Source organism: Acanthamoeba castellanii, assembly GCF_000313135.1.
Source record: "Acanthamoeba castellanii str. Neff unplaced genomic scaffold scf7180000084757, whole genome shotgun sequence".
Taxonomy (NCBI): domain Eukaryota; phylum Discosea; order Longamoebia; family Acanthamoebidae; genus Acanthamoeba; species Acanthamoeba castellanii.
Window position 1 is genome coordinate 226,226 of NW_004457453.1, and position 18,862 is coordinate 245,087.

At 57.3% G+C, this 18,862-nt stretch overlaps 4 protein-coding genes and 1 pseudogene across 4 annotated transcripts; 3 read left to right on the forward strand and 2 right to left on the reverse strand.

Annotated features, from left to right (window-relative positions):
• Window positions 1-139: 139 nt before the first annotated feature.
• On the reverse strand, window positions 140-3,064 carry ACA1_208580 (GPI anchored protein; the record flags this gene model as incomplete). The annotated part of the gene is made up of 14 exons (XM_004339947.1): window positions 140-299; window positions 369-448; window positions 554-672; window positions 775-891; window positions 982-1,015; window positions 1,106-1,210; window positions 1,302-1,410; window positions 1,532-1,617; window positions 1,680-1,811; window positions 1,917-2,024; window positions 2,241-2,299; window positions 2,373-2,500; window positions 2,612-2,744; window positions 2,962-3,064. 14 exons carry the CDS (start codon window positions 3,062-3,064, stop codon window positions 140-142), a joined length of 1,473 nt encoding a protein of 490 aa, XP_004339995.1.
• Window positions 3,065-3,449: 385 nt separating this feature from the next.
• On the reverse strand, window positions 3,450-9,027 carry ACA1_208590 (annotated as a pseudogene).
• Window positions 9,028-9,548: 521 nt separating this feature from the next.
• Window positions 9,549-10,900, forward strand: ACA1_208600 (hydrolase, alpha/beta fold domain containing protein; the record flags this gene model as incomplete). The annotated part of the gene is made up of 6 exons (XM_004339948.1): window positions 9,549-9,602; window positions 9,700-9,805; window positions 9,886-9,996; window positions 10,084-10,271; window positions 10,358-10,483; window positions 10,574-10,900. The coding sequence occupies 6 exons, from the start codon at window positions 9,549-9,551 to the stop codon at window positions 10,898-10,900; spliced, it is 912 nt and encodes a 303-aa protein (XP_004339996.1).
• Window positions 10,901-10,985: 85 nt separating this feature from the next.
• On the forward strand, window positions 10,986-12,964 carry ACA1_208610 (uncharacterized protein; the record flags this gene model as incomplete). Its single annotated transcript, XM_004339949.1, has 10 exons — window positions 10,986-11,112; window positions 11,179-11,310; window positions 11,435-11,572; window positions 11,662-11,771; window positions 11,836-11,907; window positions 11,980-12,123; window positions 12,204-12,299; window positions 12,383-12,498; window positions 12,549-12,705; window positions 12,872-12,964. The coding sequence occupies 10 exons, from the start codon at window positions 10,986-10,988 to the stop codon at window positions 12,962-12,964; spliced, it is 1,185 nt and encodes a 394-aa protein (XP_004339997.1).
• A 795-nt stretch (window positions 12,965-13,759) lies between these two features.
• On the forward strand, window positions 13,760-18,421 carry ACA1_208620 (Extracellular ligandbinding receptor, putative; the record flags this gene model as incomplete). Its single annotated transcript, XM_004339950.1, has 19 exons — window positions 13,760-14,129; window positions 14,333-14,417; window positions 14,497-14,665; window positions 14,801-14,917; window positions 15,007-15,091; window positions 15,228-15,304; window positions 15,415-15,486; window positions 15,577-15,668; window positions 15,803-15,925; window positions 16,018-16,078; window positions 16,178-16,316; window positions 16,439-16,566; window positions 16,652-16,715; window positions 16,793-17,199; window positions 17,300-17,393; window positions 17,495-17,813; window positions 17,915-18,034; window positions 18,138-18,187; window positions 18,276-18,421. The coding sequence occupies 19 exons, from the start codon at window positions 13,760-13,762 to the stop codon at window positions 18,419-18,421; spliced, it is 2,718 nt and encodes a 905-aa protein (XP_004339998.1).
• Window positions 18,422-18,862: the final 441 nt, after the last annotated feature.

The following is an 18,862-nucleotide window of genomic DNA, read 5'->3' on the forward strand; positions in this document are numbered from 1 at the left end:
CAGAAGGGGTCCTTGACCTCAAAAGAGGCAATGATCTAGTTTGAATAGGAAGCACAGCATAACAAATCCCAATTCTCAACATTCTCATGCTCTGAAGGATGGAATTGACCAAGTGGGCAGCAGGCCAAGAAATCCATTCTCATTTAGGAGAATATTTGGGCGTCTGGCAGTGGGAGAAATCGCCCAGGGGCGCGGTGGGGATGGTGGCACGGGGCAGGGCGAAGGCCAGAGACTCGCCCGCAAGGGAAGGGAACACGCGGCTCCACTCCCGGTCCACCACATCGTAGAACCGCTGGTAGCTGGAGTGACAAGCACATCGTCAACTGTTTGATCAATGGCGCTGGATGAATGAAACGAGTGAAACGTACTTGCCCTCCTTCTTCAGGATCTTGCTGATAACGGGCGCGATGCCACCGGTCATGGCCAGCACGGTGGTGATCTTACTGTCCTGTACAACAATATTAGGTTCAACGAATTTAAAAACAAATGACTTATAACAAATAACAAGAGGCTATAATAAAGCGGATTGGGGGTAGAGAGGCGAGAAACGAACCCAGGTGACGACCGGGGAGATGGCGGTGCCGGTGATGTTGATGGCCTCGGTCGTGCCGAACGGGCCTTGCATGCGACCTCCGCTCAGCATCACGTGGTACCACGCAGCCGCCACGTCCTCTGCACCACCCAAACATAGCCATCTATGTTACAATATGTTGAACATATTCATATAATGTGGCGTTCGGAAGACTCTTCGGCCGAAGAGAGTGGTGGCGGTACCGCTGGCAAGGAACATGGGGAAGGCGCCATAGGGGGTGACGACCGAAGTGGAGGCGATCTCTTCGAAGGCGATCTCGCGGATGCCCGTCGCGCCCATGTAGTCCGGAATGTTCTCGTCTGTTTCCATGCAACCATCAACATTAGATGCATATGCAAAAATATAAAAATAAATAAACTGATAATAAAGGAGGTGATGGTGGCACTTACTCTTCGATACGTCGTTCACGGAAGCCAAAAGACCCTGCAGGTTGTTGGCATGCAACAACAAACATCAACACATGATTGGCGCATGTGTGTCGACACAATACGTGGATTGGTGGAGCACACGTACGGGGATACCCTTGAGGGCAGAGTTCCAGGTGCGCGCTCGCTCTCCGTTGAGGAAGACGCGCTTGTTGATGGGCACCTCCAGATAGGGCATCTCCAGATACTTCCACTGTACCGCACAACACGACGCCACCGATGGGCTAAGGCAATCGCACACGCCAAACACGCACGACACACACGACACACACACGACGAGGTACCTGCTCGTGGGAGGAGAACCACCAGCCGCGCTGGACGGTGATCGGGCCGGAGGGCGTGTGGTACTTGACGGCCTGCAGCAGCTCCCGCTTGTACACCCACATCTTCTCCCTGTGTGGAGTGGGGTTTGGCCTCAGCACAGGTGCCTGTGACCGCTCTCATACGCACACGCACACGCACACGCACACACACACGCACACGCACACGCACACGCACACACCCGGAGACGCACCTCTCGGCGGGGTCGTGCGCCATCGAGTAGAGGTCAACGAAGAAGGTGAACAGCTCGCCCTCATAGGGGTCATCGAGATAGCCAACCTGGTGCACGCGCGAGTATGCCGATTATTCAATCGTTACCAGAGGCTGGCGGTGATGCTTACCTGGGGAGGACCGTAGTAGTTGCCGGGCGAGGGCGGAGCGCTCATGTTGGCGATCACGGTCACCGTGCGAAGCCTGCCTTCGCCCGCGTAGAACACCAGCAACGCGTTCTTGGCCAGCATGTCGACGTAGTTCTGGCGGCCATGACATGGCACGGCCACCAACCGTTGATCAGTCGCGGCCAGCAACCAACTGACCGATGGTGATGGTAATGAATTGGAGGGGGGGCAGGTGGGTACCAAGTAGCGCTTGGCCAGGGTGGGCTGCTCTCGCTGCTCGAGGGCCTCCACGGCCGCCTTCAACGCCCACACCCACTCGCCGTTGTCCAAGCTCGGAACGCGCGACGTCTGCAACCCACCCATCCACCATACACATTTTGTCACTCATACCTTCTACGCGTGTCGTGTGTCGTGTGTCGTGTGTCGTGTGTCGTGTGTCGTGTGTCGTGTGTCGTGTGTCGTGTGTCGTGTGTCGTGTGTCGTGTGTCGTGTGTCGTGTGTCGTGTGTCGTGTGTCGTGTGTCGTGTGTCGTGTGTGCCGTGTGGAGGGAGATGTGTGTTGTACCCAGCCAGGGGGGATGGGGAAGAGGCTCGAGTCGGTGATCACGTACCAGGGCAGATAGCCTGCGACGACGTGCACGAGCAGTGGTCAGACCATATACTAAAAAGGGGGAAACCTGGTGGTGGGTGATGGTACCGCCATAGCCGGGGTACTGGGCGTTGAAGCGTTCGTAGGCGTTCATCTTCTTCTGGAGGATGTCGATGGCCAGCTCGTCCACCGACTGGCCAGCCTTCTCGGCCGACACATTGAAGAACAGCCTGGCCCTATACATCGCACACGACACGTAACGCACGACACGACACGACGCGCCGCACGACACATGACACACAGGTGAGACGCGGTGTGGGTAGAAGGGGAGGGGACGGGGCTCGAACCGTTCGTTGCCGAGGAGCGAGAGAGCGAGGAGGGCCACGTGGACGGACTCCTTGGAGGGCGCGCTGAAGTTGTGAATGGGCGGCATCAACTCGCCGCTCTGGTAGTTGATCGTGTGCCCGTCGTACGTCAGGCCTTGACCGCACGCAACACACAACACGACACGCAGCACACGACACACAACATGGGCGAAATAAAAAAGTAAACCAATCAGATCACGGCAAAAGTTAACAATAAGCGTGTTTTGATTGGGGATTGGGCGAAGAATAGAGCACCAAGCCGCGAGGTCGGAGTGGAAAGAGGAGAGGAAGAAGATGCGGTGGAGGTGGAAGTGGGTGGAGGTGCGACTTACCGGAGTGGTGGTTGTAGCCGATCTCGTGGAAGTGGCCCTCGTGGTAGATGGCCGAGTCAATGAAGGAGCGGCGGGCCTCCTCGTCGTGCAGCAGCTCGCCCATGGTGTAGAGCGGCGCGAACCTGCACGGCGGCGGCCACGTTCCCTTCGGGGGAGCTGCCGCGCTCAGCCCTGCTTAACCCCCCCCCCCGGTACGGCAATGTAGTTCACTATTTTTAAAACTAGAACAACGAAACGAAAGGTGAGGAGGGCGAACCGACAAAGGCAAGAGCGAGTACAACCAACAAAAAGCAAGTCGAGCCCTGACGCATGGCTTGTGTGAGGCCTTTTGGTTGTACGCAGGAAGAAGAACCCAAGCCATCGCCCAATTGGGAACTTTCTGTCAAGAAATTAATATGGCAAGAGAAATAAAAAAGAAAAGTTTTTCTTTTTTTCTATTGCGCAGAAGCAAAACTGATGAAGCGGACAGAGAAGAGCAGAGACGATGCTCAGGTGCTGCCGAGGCTGCCGAACCAGGCGGCATCGCCCCAGTTGCCGCGCAGGGTGGACTCCTCGCCCTCCTGGCCCACGGGTGCGTAGACGCTCTTGCGGTTGGCCTTCTTGGCCTTCCGCTTCTTCTTATCGCGGCTCTTCTTGTCCTTGCTGCTGGCGCCCTTGAGCTTGCTGTTGCTGGAGGCACCCCCTTGCAGCTTGCCGGCGGCTGCCGTAGCGGAAGAAGAACCGTTGGCCAGCGGCGCGCCGTCGCTGCTCTGGGTCTGCGCCGCCGCCGACTGCTGCTGTTGCTGCTCGCGCTCGCGCTTGGCCCGTCGCTCCTTGCGTTCGTCCTCCGAGTACCAATTCTCCTCGATCCACTCGATCGTCTCCTCCAAGTCCACCTGGATAGCAATCATCACACTATTCAGCATCTCGCACGACACGCACGACACACATGACACCCATGACACTCACACACACACACACACACACACACACACACACACACACACACACACACACACACAGCATGGGGCACTCACCTTCATGGCCTGCTCGACCAGAACGGAGAGGAGCAGGGGCTCGTCCATGGCCAGCGCTGGAGGAAAAAGAGGGGAGAAAGGCTGTGAGCTAATGCGCTGGTCATTGTCGGCGCCACGCGCGAGTCGAGAGAGCGAGGGAGCGTACGTGCGGGCAGGAACGGATCCACGCGGTGATACCGCGGACCCAGGATGGCCTTGGCCTGCTTCTGCTCGTACAGCGACGTGGCGCCGATCTGATTGTGGTCGTCGTTGCGCCGTGGGTGTTAACAACAATGTGAGCGCATGTGCGGTGGTGTGTGCGGTGGTGCGTGTGCGATGTGTTTTTGCGGGGTTGTTAGGCGTACCATGATCTGGAGGAGATAGGGTGCCCACTTGATCATGCCCCAGTCGTGCTGGTCGCCGTCGATGAACTGCGACAGCCGACCGGTGCCGAGGGAGAGGATGTGGATCTGCTTGGGCGTCTTGGGCTGGGCCGCCCGCTCGCTCATGAGCGTCGAAATGGCGGCGAGGGCCGGGTTGTTGCACATCACCGCCGCGTCGATCTGTCGCTTGTACGATGGGAAATACGTTGGGGCCGCCGACGATCCCATCACGCAGTCTACAAACATCACGCCGCCACCGCTCACGTCAGACACACATACACACGACACACACACGACACGCGCGCTCAGAGGTGAGTGAGTGCGGTACCCCAGATGGGCACGTTGCGTTCTTCGTCCACGCACAGGGCGTCATAGTCATCGTCCTCGTCGTCGCTCGCGTCGGACTCCTCGCTCTCGCCGCCCTCCTCCTTCTTCTGCGAAACGCCGCTTCGCACCTTCAGCTTGCTCGAGCCCGTCAGACCTCCCGAATCGGGCCGCACTGTGGTGCAAAATAAATGTTAACATTATTAGGAAAAAAATGTCAATAATCAAACAAACAGAATTATAAACAAAATACAAATAGTGTAATGAATTACAAATAAATTAATAGAGAAAAATGAAAAGAACGTACGCAGAGACTCCTTGGTGCGGTCCTTGATGCCGGCGACCTTGGTGAGGTCGTCGGCCGAGCTGCGGGTGCGCTTGTGGGCCACCTTCTCGCGCGGGCTGACCACGGACGCCGCCGTCGAAGACGTCGAAGGCGGCCGCAGGGTGAAGGCCCGGTTGTTGAACGACTCGCCCCGCTTCTTCTCCTTCTTACGGTGCGCGGCCTCCTTCTCTTTGAGGTCGCCCAGCAGCGATGGCGTCGACGTCGCCACCGGCGCCGACGGGTCCGTGGAGGCCGACTTGTCCTTCTTCTTGCGCTCGTCGATGCTGCACGAGCGCTTGTGCACGCGCGTGAGGTTGCCGCTGCCCTGCAGCTTGACCTCCAGCTCTCGCGTGTTCGATCGAGGGAGCGAGCTCGCGCGCAGCTGCTTCGGCTTCAGCGGCTGCACCACGCGTGGAGGGCGACGGCGGTTAAGGGTGGCGGTAAGTGAGTGAGTGACGTGGCAACGCGTCGGCCGGCGAGTTTGTTACTCGTTGGTTCAAGGTGAATGGGGAGTGCGTACGACGTTGTGGAAGATGAGGGGCTCCCAGCTCCGCTCTTCGTTGTTGAGTCCGTTGTCGAGCAGGAACGAGGGGATGAGCAGCATCTTGGGACGCAGCTGGTCGAGCTTGATGTTCTTCGTGACTGGCGATGACGACGATGACGACGAGATGAGAAAGGAGTAAAAACCAATATCGTTTGGAGGTTTGGTTGGGGCGATAGAACGCACTTTCGGAGCCGGCCACGAGGAGGTTCTTGTTGGCAAACTTGGAGCTCTGGATGGCCTTGCCCGTGCGGAATCGGCCCTGGTGATGAAGTGGTTGGCCACGGCAACGTAAGAGGTCAGAAGCCAGGGCATGACTGGGGTGAGGGCGAGGGCGAGGGCGAGGTCCGCACCTTGGGGTTGAAGACGCGAGGCGCGAGGATGTCCAGGAGGCGGCGGATGAAGGTGGGCGAGCGACCGCACACGAGGCCCGCGGCGACCATGCTGCCGCCGGAGATGCCCGCAAACATGTCCGTTCGCTCCAACAGATCTGATCGCGCGATTTGTTGGCCGTCAGTGGCGTTGTACTGTGGGCCGACAAGACAGGCGCGTACGTACCGGGAAAGAACTCGAGGAGCCGCTCGAGGATGACGGCCTCCATGACCGCCCGAAGTCCGCCGCCGTCGAGGGAGATCACGCGCACGTGGCCGTCGCCGACGCCGGACTTGGCCAGAGAATAATTGCCGACTGTGTGGGGTGTGTGTGTGGTGTTGGCGGGCGGTCGCGCGTCAGTCGGGTGAGACTTGGTGATCGAGTTCAGAAGGTGTGAGTGCACATACATCGAGTCTTGCCCGCTTCTCTGTCGGCTTGCTCCATCAGGTCTCGCAGATCATTGCGGAGCTGAGTTGCTGTCATTCCATTTTTGTTAGCCACGAGCCACTACTGAACCTATAATTATTATTGTATTATAAAGTAGTGTGCTTCCGACGTACTTTCTTTCGTTTCCAAGCCGACGCCAGAACCTACGCAGCGCAGAAACATCGAGGTCATGGTCACTTGCAATCAACAACGCAGGCAAGCAAGCAGTGAAGAAGATGGTGATGATGACGTACGGAAGATGGAGGCGTCGCGCGAGAGGGTCGATAGACGCGGGCGACTTTCGGGTGTGGCCGGTACCGAGGAGGGCGGGGTGACCACGACGCCACCGGCGGCGTCCTCCTTCGCGCCTCCGCTCGCGTCCTTTTCCTTTCGCTTTTCCGAAGTTTTCTTTTCCTCTTCGCCCACGCCTTTGAGTGCAAAGGCCATGTGCTCTGAGAGCGACGAGAAGCGGGTCGCCATGTAGGCCGATGCGGCCGACGGCTGGAACGGATTCGAGCCTGCGGGCAGCGCGGAGAAGGTGACGGTCCCCCCCGTCGACGCCGACGAGGCCGTGACCGAGCCGCCGCCGCTGGCGGAAGGTGGTTCCGAATGGCTGAGCGACGGCGCCGACGCAGCGGCCGATGCGTACGATGGGTCGGACAGCGATACCGGGCCGTTCCCGTAGGCCGACGAGGGGCGCGACGACGGGCGCGAAGGGCCGCGCGAGCCCGGCTGAGATGACGACGGCGACGGAATAGAGGAGTGTTGGGCGCTCGCGAGCTGCGTGTTCGACGACGGTGGCTGCAGCTGCAGCTGCGAGGCGTCGGCGTTGTCCTTCGCGGTGGCGGCTGCGGCGACGAAAACGTTCTTCCAGAAGAGGCGGCGATCGTTCGACTCAGTCATGAAGTGGAACACCTTCTTGACGGGTCGCTCCCGGGTCCACAGGATGAGCTCGTGGTCGTAGTTCTTCAGTTCGCGCATGTGGTGCGAACGAAGGGCCTTCTTCGAGACCTTTGGCGTGCTCTTCATCGTGCTGACCGGTGACGTCTGCTCGCCAGCACACACGACACACACGCACATACGACACGCACGCAGCAGGCATGAGGGTTAGCAGCACAATCGCTGCGCTAGTCTGAAGAGAGCGCAGTTCACCTCCGTGTAGCTGCCTTCGACCGTGGACCCGGTGAGCTTCATGTTCTTGGCATGTAGCGTCTTCATGTCATACGTTTTCTGTTGAAGAGAACAGAAACACAACGGTTCGATGAGCGTCGTGTCGTCAACGAGACTAGGTGGCTGAGTAGGAGTGAGTGGGCGCTGTACGGCTTCCTTGGTGCGGAACCACTCAAAGTGGGTCGGGTCGGCGATGCAGTAGTAGCGGCTCCACTTGCCCGTCTGCGCGCTTTCGACCCACAGGAAGCCGCGCACGGATTTGGTCGAGTCCTTGGGCGCCTCGAGAATGGTGTGCAGCCACACATGGGCCTCTTGCTGGCTGTCCGCTGCAACGTGGTAGATCTTCTTCTTGTTGCCTACAGCATCCAAAGTCGTGTGCGTGTGCGGTGTCGTGTGTTGTATGGCGTCGTGCGTGTCTTATTAGCGGCTGGAGCAGCGACAGGTTGGGTAGCGGCGCCGGGGTACCCTTCTTCAGTGGCACGTTGAAGGGCCAGCCCTCTTGAACGCCGAAGAGGACGCGCGCTCGCACGGGTCCCGCGGCCAGGACCTCCTTGGCGGTCATGCGTACGCCGGCGTCATGGTGCAGTTGTCCGCCACCCTGCACGTGCATCACAAAGACATCATCATGAGATGGTGGTACTACACGCGCACTGCTGGAGGAAGCTTCATGGCCGATGAAGAAAGAGAAGGAAGGAGCAAGATCTGAAGGTGGAGAAGATGAAGCGTCCAGTAGTACCTTGAAGGAAAGGCGGGCGTAGAGAAGGAGGCCGTTGGATACTTCGATCAGGGCGGGCTTCATGAAGCCCTTCTTCACTTGGCCAAGCAGACCTTGCGGCTGCAGCGCAGGTCAAACATAATAACGAGAGAAACCATCAAATCAGAGATTGCGATCTTCTTGCACTACTCGAAAGATGTTTGTTTTCGCATCAAATCAAGCGGGCAGCGATCAAACCAGAATAAGGAAATCGATGCGCACGCGAACGTGTAGCGTACCGTGGTCATGGCGTACTCCCACACCTTGTCGTAATCGAGGAATCGCTCGCTGAGCTTGTCTTCCGCCTCTTTCTCCACATCCTCCAGCAGTTCCTCTTCGGTCGAGAGCTTGTCGCTTCCATTGTCAGATGACGCTGCGGCGTCTTCGTCGGTTGAGGCAGAGAGATCTTCCTCCTCTTCCTCTTCGTAGTCGTCGTCATCGTCATCGTCGTCATCTTCGCCAATCTCGAAACCGCCCTTTTCAGTGTCCGCGAAGCACTTCGGATCGCTCTTTGACATGGGAGGCGAGGGCCGCCCGTCCGTGTCCACCACGACGGTCGAGCCCACCTGCTCTTCATCTCCCGCGGTTGCTGCTGGCGCTTCATCTCCATCTCCATTACTTCCTTCATTTTCGATGATTTCAAGATACTGCCGCAGAAGGAGAGCCACTTGCTTCTTCTTTTCCTTGTCCTTGCCCGATACCCTCCGTCACCTTGGCCAGACGCTCGAGATGTTGGCGCAGCTGCTCTTCGTCGTCATCACTTTCTCTTCCTTCATTCTCGATGGCTCCCTTTTCTGATCGTTTACGCTCCTTCGAGCTGCTGAGATGCTTACTGGCCATGCTCAACGCTTCAAGATGAAGATGTAGTGCAGTGACTTGTTGCAGAGAGAAGGTCCTTCTCAAGCTTGCAGCACTGGGTTCACCCGACGTCAAACAAGGAACGAAAGAATCAAGCGAGCTAGGAGCCTCGACCACCACACGCGGAACGCCAGGAGACAGGAAGGACTGCTACCACGTCGCAACAAGACGAAGAAGCAACGCACAGCGAGAGATGGGACCCAACTCCAAACAAATGAATTAACTCAGCTGTAGTGGAATTTAGAAAATCTGTCAAACAAGAACCCCAGGAATAGTTCAGCTTCCGTACTTCATCTTTTCTTTTAGATATTTGTTTTTATTCTCCGGACGGATGCGGCGCGTAGCAGGCGACTGCGGGCTTTTCTACCGGTTTGCCGCGCCAGCTCGTTCGGCTCACCAGAGGCTTGCAGCTGTCGTGCCGCTTCCACGTCGGGGTATAATGACCGAAATCGCCCACACCAGCAGCTTCAGTGACCTCGTGCTCGCCGGCAAGGTACCACTGTTTTTGTATTTCTTTTTTTTAAAAAAAATCCATCTAAGTACATCTCTTCCCCCCCCCGGGGGGGCGTGCTGGCGTGGACTGGGCGTAGGTGTGGGGAAGAGAAGATGCACCTCACCGGGTGCTGGCCGTGCATGGCTGGATGGACAACGCGGCCACGTGGGACCACTTGGCACCGCTGCTCGTCGCAGCCGCAGGTCCAGTTGACCCGCCTGCTCTCTTTCCACTTTCGCACCGCACCTCGCTCAACTGGTCGACGTGGCGTTGCATTCACCAGACGTTCGGTTGGTGGCGATCGACCTTCCCGGCCACGGCCAGAGCGAGCACAGGTCGGGCAAAGGACCCTACAACTTCCTCGAGTACATTCCAGACATCATCAGCTTCGCTGGTGCGTCTCACTTTTCTCCTTTGTCGTGTCGTGTCGTGTGTCGACGTCATCGTCGTCATCATCATTCTCTTCTTGTTTTGTCGGCAGATGGTCTGGGCTGGGACTCGTTTTCCCTGATGGGACACTCCCTGGGTGCGGGGCTGACGTCGATCATCGCCGGCCTCTATGCCTCGCGCGTGAAGCACTTGATCGTGGTCGAGGGCCTGGGTCCATGGACCAATCCCAAGAAAAGCAACTTTGTCGACGACTTCAACAAGGCCATGTTCACCAACAAGGTATGCTGCCACGAACCACCGTCCCCCTCCACACGTTTGGCGCTATCTCACTCTTCAGCCATACGGCATTCTTCGCATTCTCGAAGATGGTGCACTCTCGTCCACCGCCCGTCTATGCCGACCTCGACGCTGCCGTGGATCGGTGGTGCGAAAGCCAGCCGCAGATGAAGCGAGAATCGGTCGTCAAGCTCGTGACCCGATCCATCAAGCAGGTGCGCGATGTCCCTGCAAATTCGTTCAGGTCAGATCTGGCCAGCTGCATTGGTCTGGAGCTCATACGCGATACACGACACACGACACAGGTCGAGAACGGGGTGGTGTTCAGCCAGGACCGAAGCCTGCGCTGCTCGTCGCTGCTGCGCATGAACGAGGAGCAGGTGACCGAGTGCCTTGAACGAATCGCCTGCCCCATCGTGGTGGTGCTGGGCGACCAGGGCTTCCTCTTCACTGACTACGAGCCGCTCTTCAAGCAGCTCTACCCGATCCGCAAGAAGGCGGTGGCCAAGCAGGTCGTCCGCGAGATCGTCGTGCCGGGCGGTCACCACCCACATCTCGACAACCCCGAGCCGGTCGTTCGCGAGATCGCTGCCCTGTTCGCTTCGCCAAGCCCAGCAGCAGCGAAGCAATAAATAGTGCTATTTGGGCCGCCACGTCAGCAACTGCACAAAAGAGAGAAAAGAGAAAAGAGAAAATCAATTCAGATCTGTGTAAAAGATGATGCAGGCACGATTGCGGAGCCTGGTGTTGGCGTTGGTGCTGTTGCCGGCTCTGGTTATGGCAGCTTTTGATGATTGCGAATGCAACGAGTCGTGGACGAGCTTTGCTTGCACTCGATGCTTTGGTATCTTCCATCTTTCGTTCAATTGAAGGATTCGAAGTTGCTCCAATCCTCAGCTGCTTGCTGCAGGCCCGTGCCCACGTACACTCGAGCCTGTGAAGCGATTCGAAGAGCTTACTACCAAGCCCGGCCCGGCCAAGAAGCTCATGGGCCAGGAGCGCGCCGCCGTCCTCATCGCCGATGCCCTTCGTGCAGCAAGCGGTGCGTTGTCTCCTTCTCGCCCTTGTCCTCCCGTTCTTCTACTTCATCTCTTTTTCTCTTTCTCCATCTTTTGCCTTCCTCTACACGCCGCTACATGTCTTGTCCTGACCGGCAACGTACCCAGGCAAGAAGCCCCTCACCTTCCACTTCTGCGGCGAGAATGGGGTGGGCAAGAGCCACACCGCGCTGCTGTTGGCCGAGGCCTACTTCGCCTACAAGGACAAGAAGACCGACATGTACAAGGGCCTCTTGTGGATCAGCGGTACGACACAGGTCGCATCTGGTTAGGCCATTCCACACTAACTGACGCGCGATGGCATGCTACGATGCGGCACTGCGGGGAGAATGCAGGCAAGCAGTACCAGATGGCCAAGAGCGAGGAGGAGATCAAGGCGGCGAGGGAGTACATTCACGAGCAGATCATCGACCACTTGGCCACGTGCCCCCAGGCCATCATCGTCGTACGTCGCTTCTCTTTCTCTTTTCTCGGCGAGCGTTCGCTGACCACTCGCGTGACACGCCCAGATTGATGAAGCGGAGATGATGCGGGCGGACATCCTGCGCGTCGTGGGCGCTTTCATGGACGACTCGCAAACGGTATGTCGCATCATCAGCAGTGCGTACATGCATGAACGACGAGGTGACTCACCATTCCTTGTCTGCCCCAAGACTGTGTCGAGCTTGAAGGACCCGTCCAAGCGGGTCAACACGAAGGAGGCCATCATCATTCTCATCAGCGACTTTGGCCGGGACGAGATCAGAACGGGCGACTCCTGGGACGAGATCGCCGAGAGGGTCCACCGTGAGACCAAAGTACCCAGCTACTTTGTTTGGCCCCTGTCTGGGCAGTGCTTACCCAGGCTGGCATGAGCATTAATTCTTCGCGTGTGCAGGCCATCTTGCAGGAGGACCTCATGGTGCAGCGCATTCAGTACCATATCCCCTTCTCGCCGGTGCCCGACCTCAACTGCACCGCGCGGGTCGGCAAGGTACGCCAGCACCACCGCCCCCTCCCTGACCTCCACCACCTTTTGACCGCCCGAGATGTAACAAATTCGCTGTGTGCGTGTAGGTGTCGGCCCCCGTTGAGGAGCTGGTGAGCCTGCTCGTGCGACAGCTCAAGGAGCACCCCGCCGCCAAACGCGACAACATCGTCATCAAAAAGTACCTGCCCTTCTTTGCGACAACGTACGGAACGTTAGCAAGGCCGACGCCGCTGACACGTGCGGTTGGGGCAGGGTGGGCGCGGACATTCACGCGATCGCGGAGAAGCTGATCCACTTCATGGTGGCGCACGAGCACTACTGCGAGCGGAACTATCGAGGCATCGAGGGCCTCTTCGCCACCAAGGTCGTCGGCCCCATCCTCAAGCAGATGCCCGAGCCCCGCCCCTCCGTACCCTCCTCCTTCCTTCTCTTGTTTTCTTTTGTTTACACTTCGCGCGCATTGACCGTTGCTGTGGGAAATGGGGGGAGTACCAGCACAAGCGGCAACTGCTTTGCGGCTGATCGCGTTTCCCGTTTTACGCTAAACTTTTGTGTAATTGGGTGGTGCCTGTCAGACACAAGAAGTGACCGTGCTTGTCAAGGTGCCGTTTGATCAGAGCGTCGTCCAGCCTGCTCGAGCACCCGGCGGTGGACGAGAGGACCTTTGAAAGCCTGGAAAGCGGTTCCCCTCCTCTTCATCTGTAAGTAGCGCTTCTTCTTCCCTCTTCTCCACAACAAGGTGGCCAAGCAAAGGTAAAAACTACAACTCGGCTTGAGTCAGATGGCGCACAGCAACACATCGCACGATCGGGCACGACGGCCGATAGCGGAGATTGTAAACCAATGGGTGAAGCTCGGTCTATTATTTCCCCGCGGTATTCGGCAAATTCAGCCAATGGAATGGCCCGGCCACATTAATTTATTAGTCAGCGCTGTTTGCGGCCGTGGTGTGCGCACCTACGGTTCGAACCGTTCATTTATTCCCAACCCCGCCTTCGTGTCGTGTGCAGCAGCTGCCGCTGCCTTTGCGTCGGTCTGTTCGTTCCAACGAGGGGCCACTCTCTGTTATTTGTCTTCACCACTCTCCGCTACGTCGACCTCTGTCTGACCCGGCCCAACGCGCCCAAGCGAGTGAACCTCGGCGAAGAACGGGAAAGATAGCCAAGGCGCGGATCAACGAATAACAGGTAAGCACACTGTGCTCTCCGCCTTCTCTCCTGTGCCCCGACTTTTTACTTTATGTGTCCGACTTAGGCGCGGTGGTAGTATTACGTAACTCATCTTTTTGTTCTCTCTGCCTATCTATCTATCTTCATCTTCGTTATTTTATATCTTCATCGACCTCCGGCGGTGTTGATGGTGTGGCTTGCATCGATCGATCGACCCTACACTTCATCGTTTTAATCTACATCAGATTCTTCGTTAATCTAGTTTACATCTCTCGTCGAGTCGACGAATCAAAGATGAAGCTCGCCTCATCTTCATCTCCGTGGCGGTTCGTTGCGACCGCCGTGGTGGTGCTGCTCCTGGTGGCCCTCAACGCGCACGAAGCACTCGGCGCCGCGGGTTCGCCAATCATTTTCGGCATGTCGACACCGACCAACGCCACCGCGAACCCGGCCGCGCAACTCGGCGCCCGGTTCGCTTACGGCATCCAGCTGGCCTTCAAGGAGGTCAACACGGTGTACGGCGGCGTGAACGGCCACCCGCTCCAGCTTCTGGTGCAAGACGACAACTACCTCCTCGCGAACACGATGGCCAACGTCGCCAACATGATCGACAACCTGGGCGTGTTCGCCATCGCCGGCGTCATCGGTGCCGAGCAGTCGCAAGGTACATTTCTAGCATTCTTCGAATGTTTATTTACTATTCTCTTTATTTGGTCAAATTTCGCGCTTGCCTGTTTGGTCCTTTTTGTGTTTCTTGTGCTCCACTTTTTTTATAAAATAAAAAAATCTCTTTTTATTATCATTTATATAAGTGTGTGGGCTGTTGTGGCCGCTTGTGCTGACCCGACCCATTTTCCAAACCCAAAGGAGCGGCGCACGTGTGCGCCCAAAAAAGCACGCCCCTCATTGGCCCGTACACGGGCAACTACAACCTCTACGTCCCGTTCAACAGGTTCGATTTTTATTTTTATTTGAACATAGCCTTTAGACGGTCTTTCCGGCCAATGGTTTAATGCCCGCGGCGCCACCAGGTTGTTCGTCAACGTCCGCGCGTCGTACGCCGACGAAGTGAACACCCTGCTCAGCTTCCTCAGTAACGAGCTGCGCCTCACCAAGGTGGCCGCCTTCTACCAGAACGAGAGCATCCAAGTGGCCGGCTTCTCCAATCTCACACTCGCCTTCAACTTGCTCGGCCTCAAGGTACGCGCCCCGCCATAACGCACGATTTATTGTTTTATATTGAAGAATGACATCTTCATTTTGAGATAAAATGAGCATATGGACATTAAAAAAAATATTAACTAACAATTACGTGGCGCACAGCTGGTAAGCCAGGGAGTGTACGACAAGAACGCGGCTGTCACTCCGGCCACCATCGATCCGGCTGTTCAGGATGTCTACGCCAATGGTACGGCCGAGCCGGAAGCCATCGCCTGTATCGGCACCTTCGCGGTACATGCTTCTTCTCCATTAGCGTCGTCGTTGTCATTTTTTCTCAATATCTCATCTTCTTACCCACTCATGGACCCTCGCGCCTGCAGCAAATCGTACTTTTCATCAAACTGTGGAGGCGCCTCAACGCCACCGAGAACTGCACGCAATGTCTCAACACCTACTTCGTCATGGGTACGCGTTCCCCCGTTCATCTTATTGCCACCACCAATGTCACCGCTCACATGACCACTCACGCGCTGGTCATCATATATGACATTTATGTATTTTTACGTTTTTGTACTGCACAGCCTCGTTCGTTGGTCCTGAGTTGTTCTCGGGTTTCCTGCAACTGCAAGGCGTCTCACCCACCGGCGCGACGGATCCCTTGCCATGTACATCAGTCAGGTACATCTTGTTTTATTATTTTTATTTTTATTCTTGTTTTATTATTATAATTAGAGAATTCACGCAAAATGGAAATTAATATATTTTAAAACCATATATTCGACCTATAGGTGGTCCCGTTCCCCAATCCCACTCTGTCGAAGCCCAAGATGGTGGCCGAGTACGTCGCAACCAAGCTCGCGGTACGTACAAACCGAGCGCCAAAGCAGCGATTCGACGTTCTGACATGGTTTTTTTTCTTGTTGATGACGTGTTGGTATGTCGACGTGCAGAACCCGGACGGTAACACGCCCTCGTTCACTGAGCTCGAGGGCTATCTCGTGGGCCGCATGATTGCCGACACTCTTTTCCGCATGCGCTCTCGGTAACCGGCTCCCGCAGGCTTGCTTTGCACGCACGCACGCACGCACGCACGCACGCACGCACGCACGCACGCACGCACGCACACACGCACACACGCACGCACGCACGCACGCGCTCACATTCTGGATCTTGCAGGGATTCGGCCACTTGGGGCTCCTCTCCGAACTTCGACACAAGCGACTCGGCGGCGAGGGTCACCCTGCGCCAGCTATTCTTGCAGACCATCTACGACGTCACCAACACTTTCAACATCGCCGGGTACATGGTCCCACATCGTTTATATAGCACTACACGCGCACTACACATGCGCGGGTCTTCTCTAACAACTCCTTGCCCCAATCAATGCCCAGTCTCACTCTGGGTCCGTTCACGGACACGACGGGCGACCGCTGCAACCAAGGCATGCGCCAGGTACTCACCACCAGCCACCACCAGCCACTACCGACGCGTGGAAGCTTAATACTAAACTCCTTTCGGTAAACGACACACACGAATCCTCGCCCCCAAAAGGTGTACATGGTGGCCTTGGCGTCCGACTACTCGTACATTCCAGTCCCGAGCGGAGACTTTTCCTTCTCCGACGTGTGCGGTTCCCAAACGTCCGACGTGGCCCGCCCGCTGGCATTCGGCCAGTCGGCTGACTTCTCTGGTCCGCCCCGACACACACACACACACACACACACACACACACACACACACACACACACACACACACACACACACACGACACTCTGCGGCTGCAGCGCACTTATCGTGTCTTGACACCTGCAGGCGATAAGGCGATCGTGGGCAACAAGGTGCGCGCCGGCATTCAGGCGGCGTTCTCCGGACGTAACGCGAGGCAGGGCGGTTACAACGGCCGTCAGCTGCTCCTCATCTCCTACGACGATCAGGGCGACGTACGTCACATTCCGACGCGACTTCCAAACATTCCTGCACCTCGCTCACGTGTTGGTTTGTTTTGTTTTGGTTCAACCACTGCAGAGTGCCCAGGCCGCCGCGAACGTCAACACGCTCGTGAACGAGAACACCGTGTTCGGTATCATGGGTACGCACACTAACCCGGTGTGTGCGCGGTGGTGCGTGTGCGCACCACGGTGACTGACACGCGTGTGCGACTTGCAGGTAGCGTCGGCGACGAAACTGTGTCGTCGGTGGTCGATCTCGTGACAGACCTCGGGGTGCCCCTGGTCGGCCCCATCGCCGGCTCCACCGACCTGCGCGACCCGTGGCGCGAGAACGTGATCAACATCCGCGGCTCCGTGGCCGACGAGACCACGCTGCTGGTGAACTACATGTCGAGCTCGCTCAAGAAGTTCCGCGTGATCGCCCTCTGGTCGAACGACACCACGGGGGCCAACGGCTTCAAGGCCCTGCTCAACTCACTCGACTTCCTGGGCGTCAACGTCATCGCCAACGCCTCGTACGACCCGGCCACCGGCAACATCACGGACGCGTTCGCCAGCCTCAGCGCCACCGCCAGCTCAAGAAACCAGGTGCCGGAGGCCATCTTCCTCTACGCCACTCAGACGGTACGCAACCCACATTTGCCCCCCCCCCACGCTACTCTAGGTTCGTCAATTCTTTAATTTTCTCATTTTTCGCTTTCGTTCTTCGTTTTTCGTTCTCCAGCCCATTGCGCAGTTCATCCTGAAGGCCCACGCCAGCTGGCCCTCCGCCACCTTCTTCGCACCCTCTTCGGCCTCGGCCGAAGGCTTGAGCCAGAGTACGCACCCATGACACGCACACAAGCCACCGCACACACGCCACTCACTTGCTCCGCGCGCTCGTGTGTGTGTGTGTGTGTGTGTGTGACGAACACAACAGCGCTGGCCGCCGCGGGAGTCGACACGGACGTGCAGCTGATCCTGAGCTCGGTGGTGCCCTATCCGTGGGACTCCAGCCTGCCGATCGTCGCGCAGTACCTGTCTGACATGCAGACCTACGCGAGCCAGGCCGACATCGGGTTCTCCTCGCTCGAGGGCTACATCGAAGCCAGCTTCGCCGAGCAGGTGCTGGACCTCCTGCCCACCACCGGCAACCAGACCGGCCAGGCCTTTGTCGACGCCATCTACTCGCGCGAGCTCTTCGCCTTCCAGGGCCTCCGCTTTGGTCCCTTCGGCAACACCGTGTGTACCAGGAACACGTACGTAGTACCGATCGTCATTCATTTTGCGCCACGACACACACGACACACGACACACACGCACACTACACACGCGCTCACATCAAATTTGTGTCCGGCAGGCTGGCGTGTAAGTGCAACCAGGGTCTCCACCAAACGTGGATGATCAAGCTCAACTCGTCCCTCGGCTGGGACAACCTCGCCGACACCCTCGTGTGGACCGACTGCGCGTCCACCTCCACGTGCGCCTCCATTTCCACCCCATGACACGCACGAACGCACACGCACACGCATCAACGCACGGCACACAAAACGCGTTATGAAGACTCACTTCGCGTCGTGCAGTGCGATCGGTGTTCCGCTCGTGTTCGGCCAGATCCTGCCCTTCACTTCCCGTACGTGACTGTGCCCATCCCCGCTTCAACTGTATTCATGCGAGTGACTGATGTTGTAATGTTGTTGATGTTGTTGATGACCGACCAGAGCCCAATATCAGTAACGCCATCACCAATGGCATCTACGCGGCCTTCGGTAATCTGGCTTCCGCCAACGGACAGAACCTCACGCTCATCCCTCGCGACTCGGACGTGTATGTCCTCCCCTTCTCCCAGCTCCACTACTTCTTGTAATGTTACTCTATTGTTTGTTTATTCATCCTTTTTCCTGTTCGCTATCATTTATTTTTATTTTCGTACATCCAATAGGGCGTCTCCGGCTACTATCCTCGATGAACTCGCCTACTCGTTCGGCGCCTTCGCCCTCGTCGGTCTCGGCAGCAACGCGCCGGTGAGTGCCCCACCTTTTTATTTTTTTTCTTACTTCTTTATTGATGGATTTTATTTCTCTTTTCTTTACTTCATTCAGCGCGTTGCGGAGCTTGCGGCCCAGCGCGGCCTGCCGTCGATCGGCTCGGTCTCGGGCAGCTCGGCGATCCGGGAACCGTACAACCGCCTCTACGTCAACATCCGGTACGACTACGCGGGAACCAATCGGGCGTTACTCAATAATGATAACCGGTCGGTAATGACTGATGGCTCTTTCTTTACGTTGCATGGTGCCTGCTGCTGGGC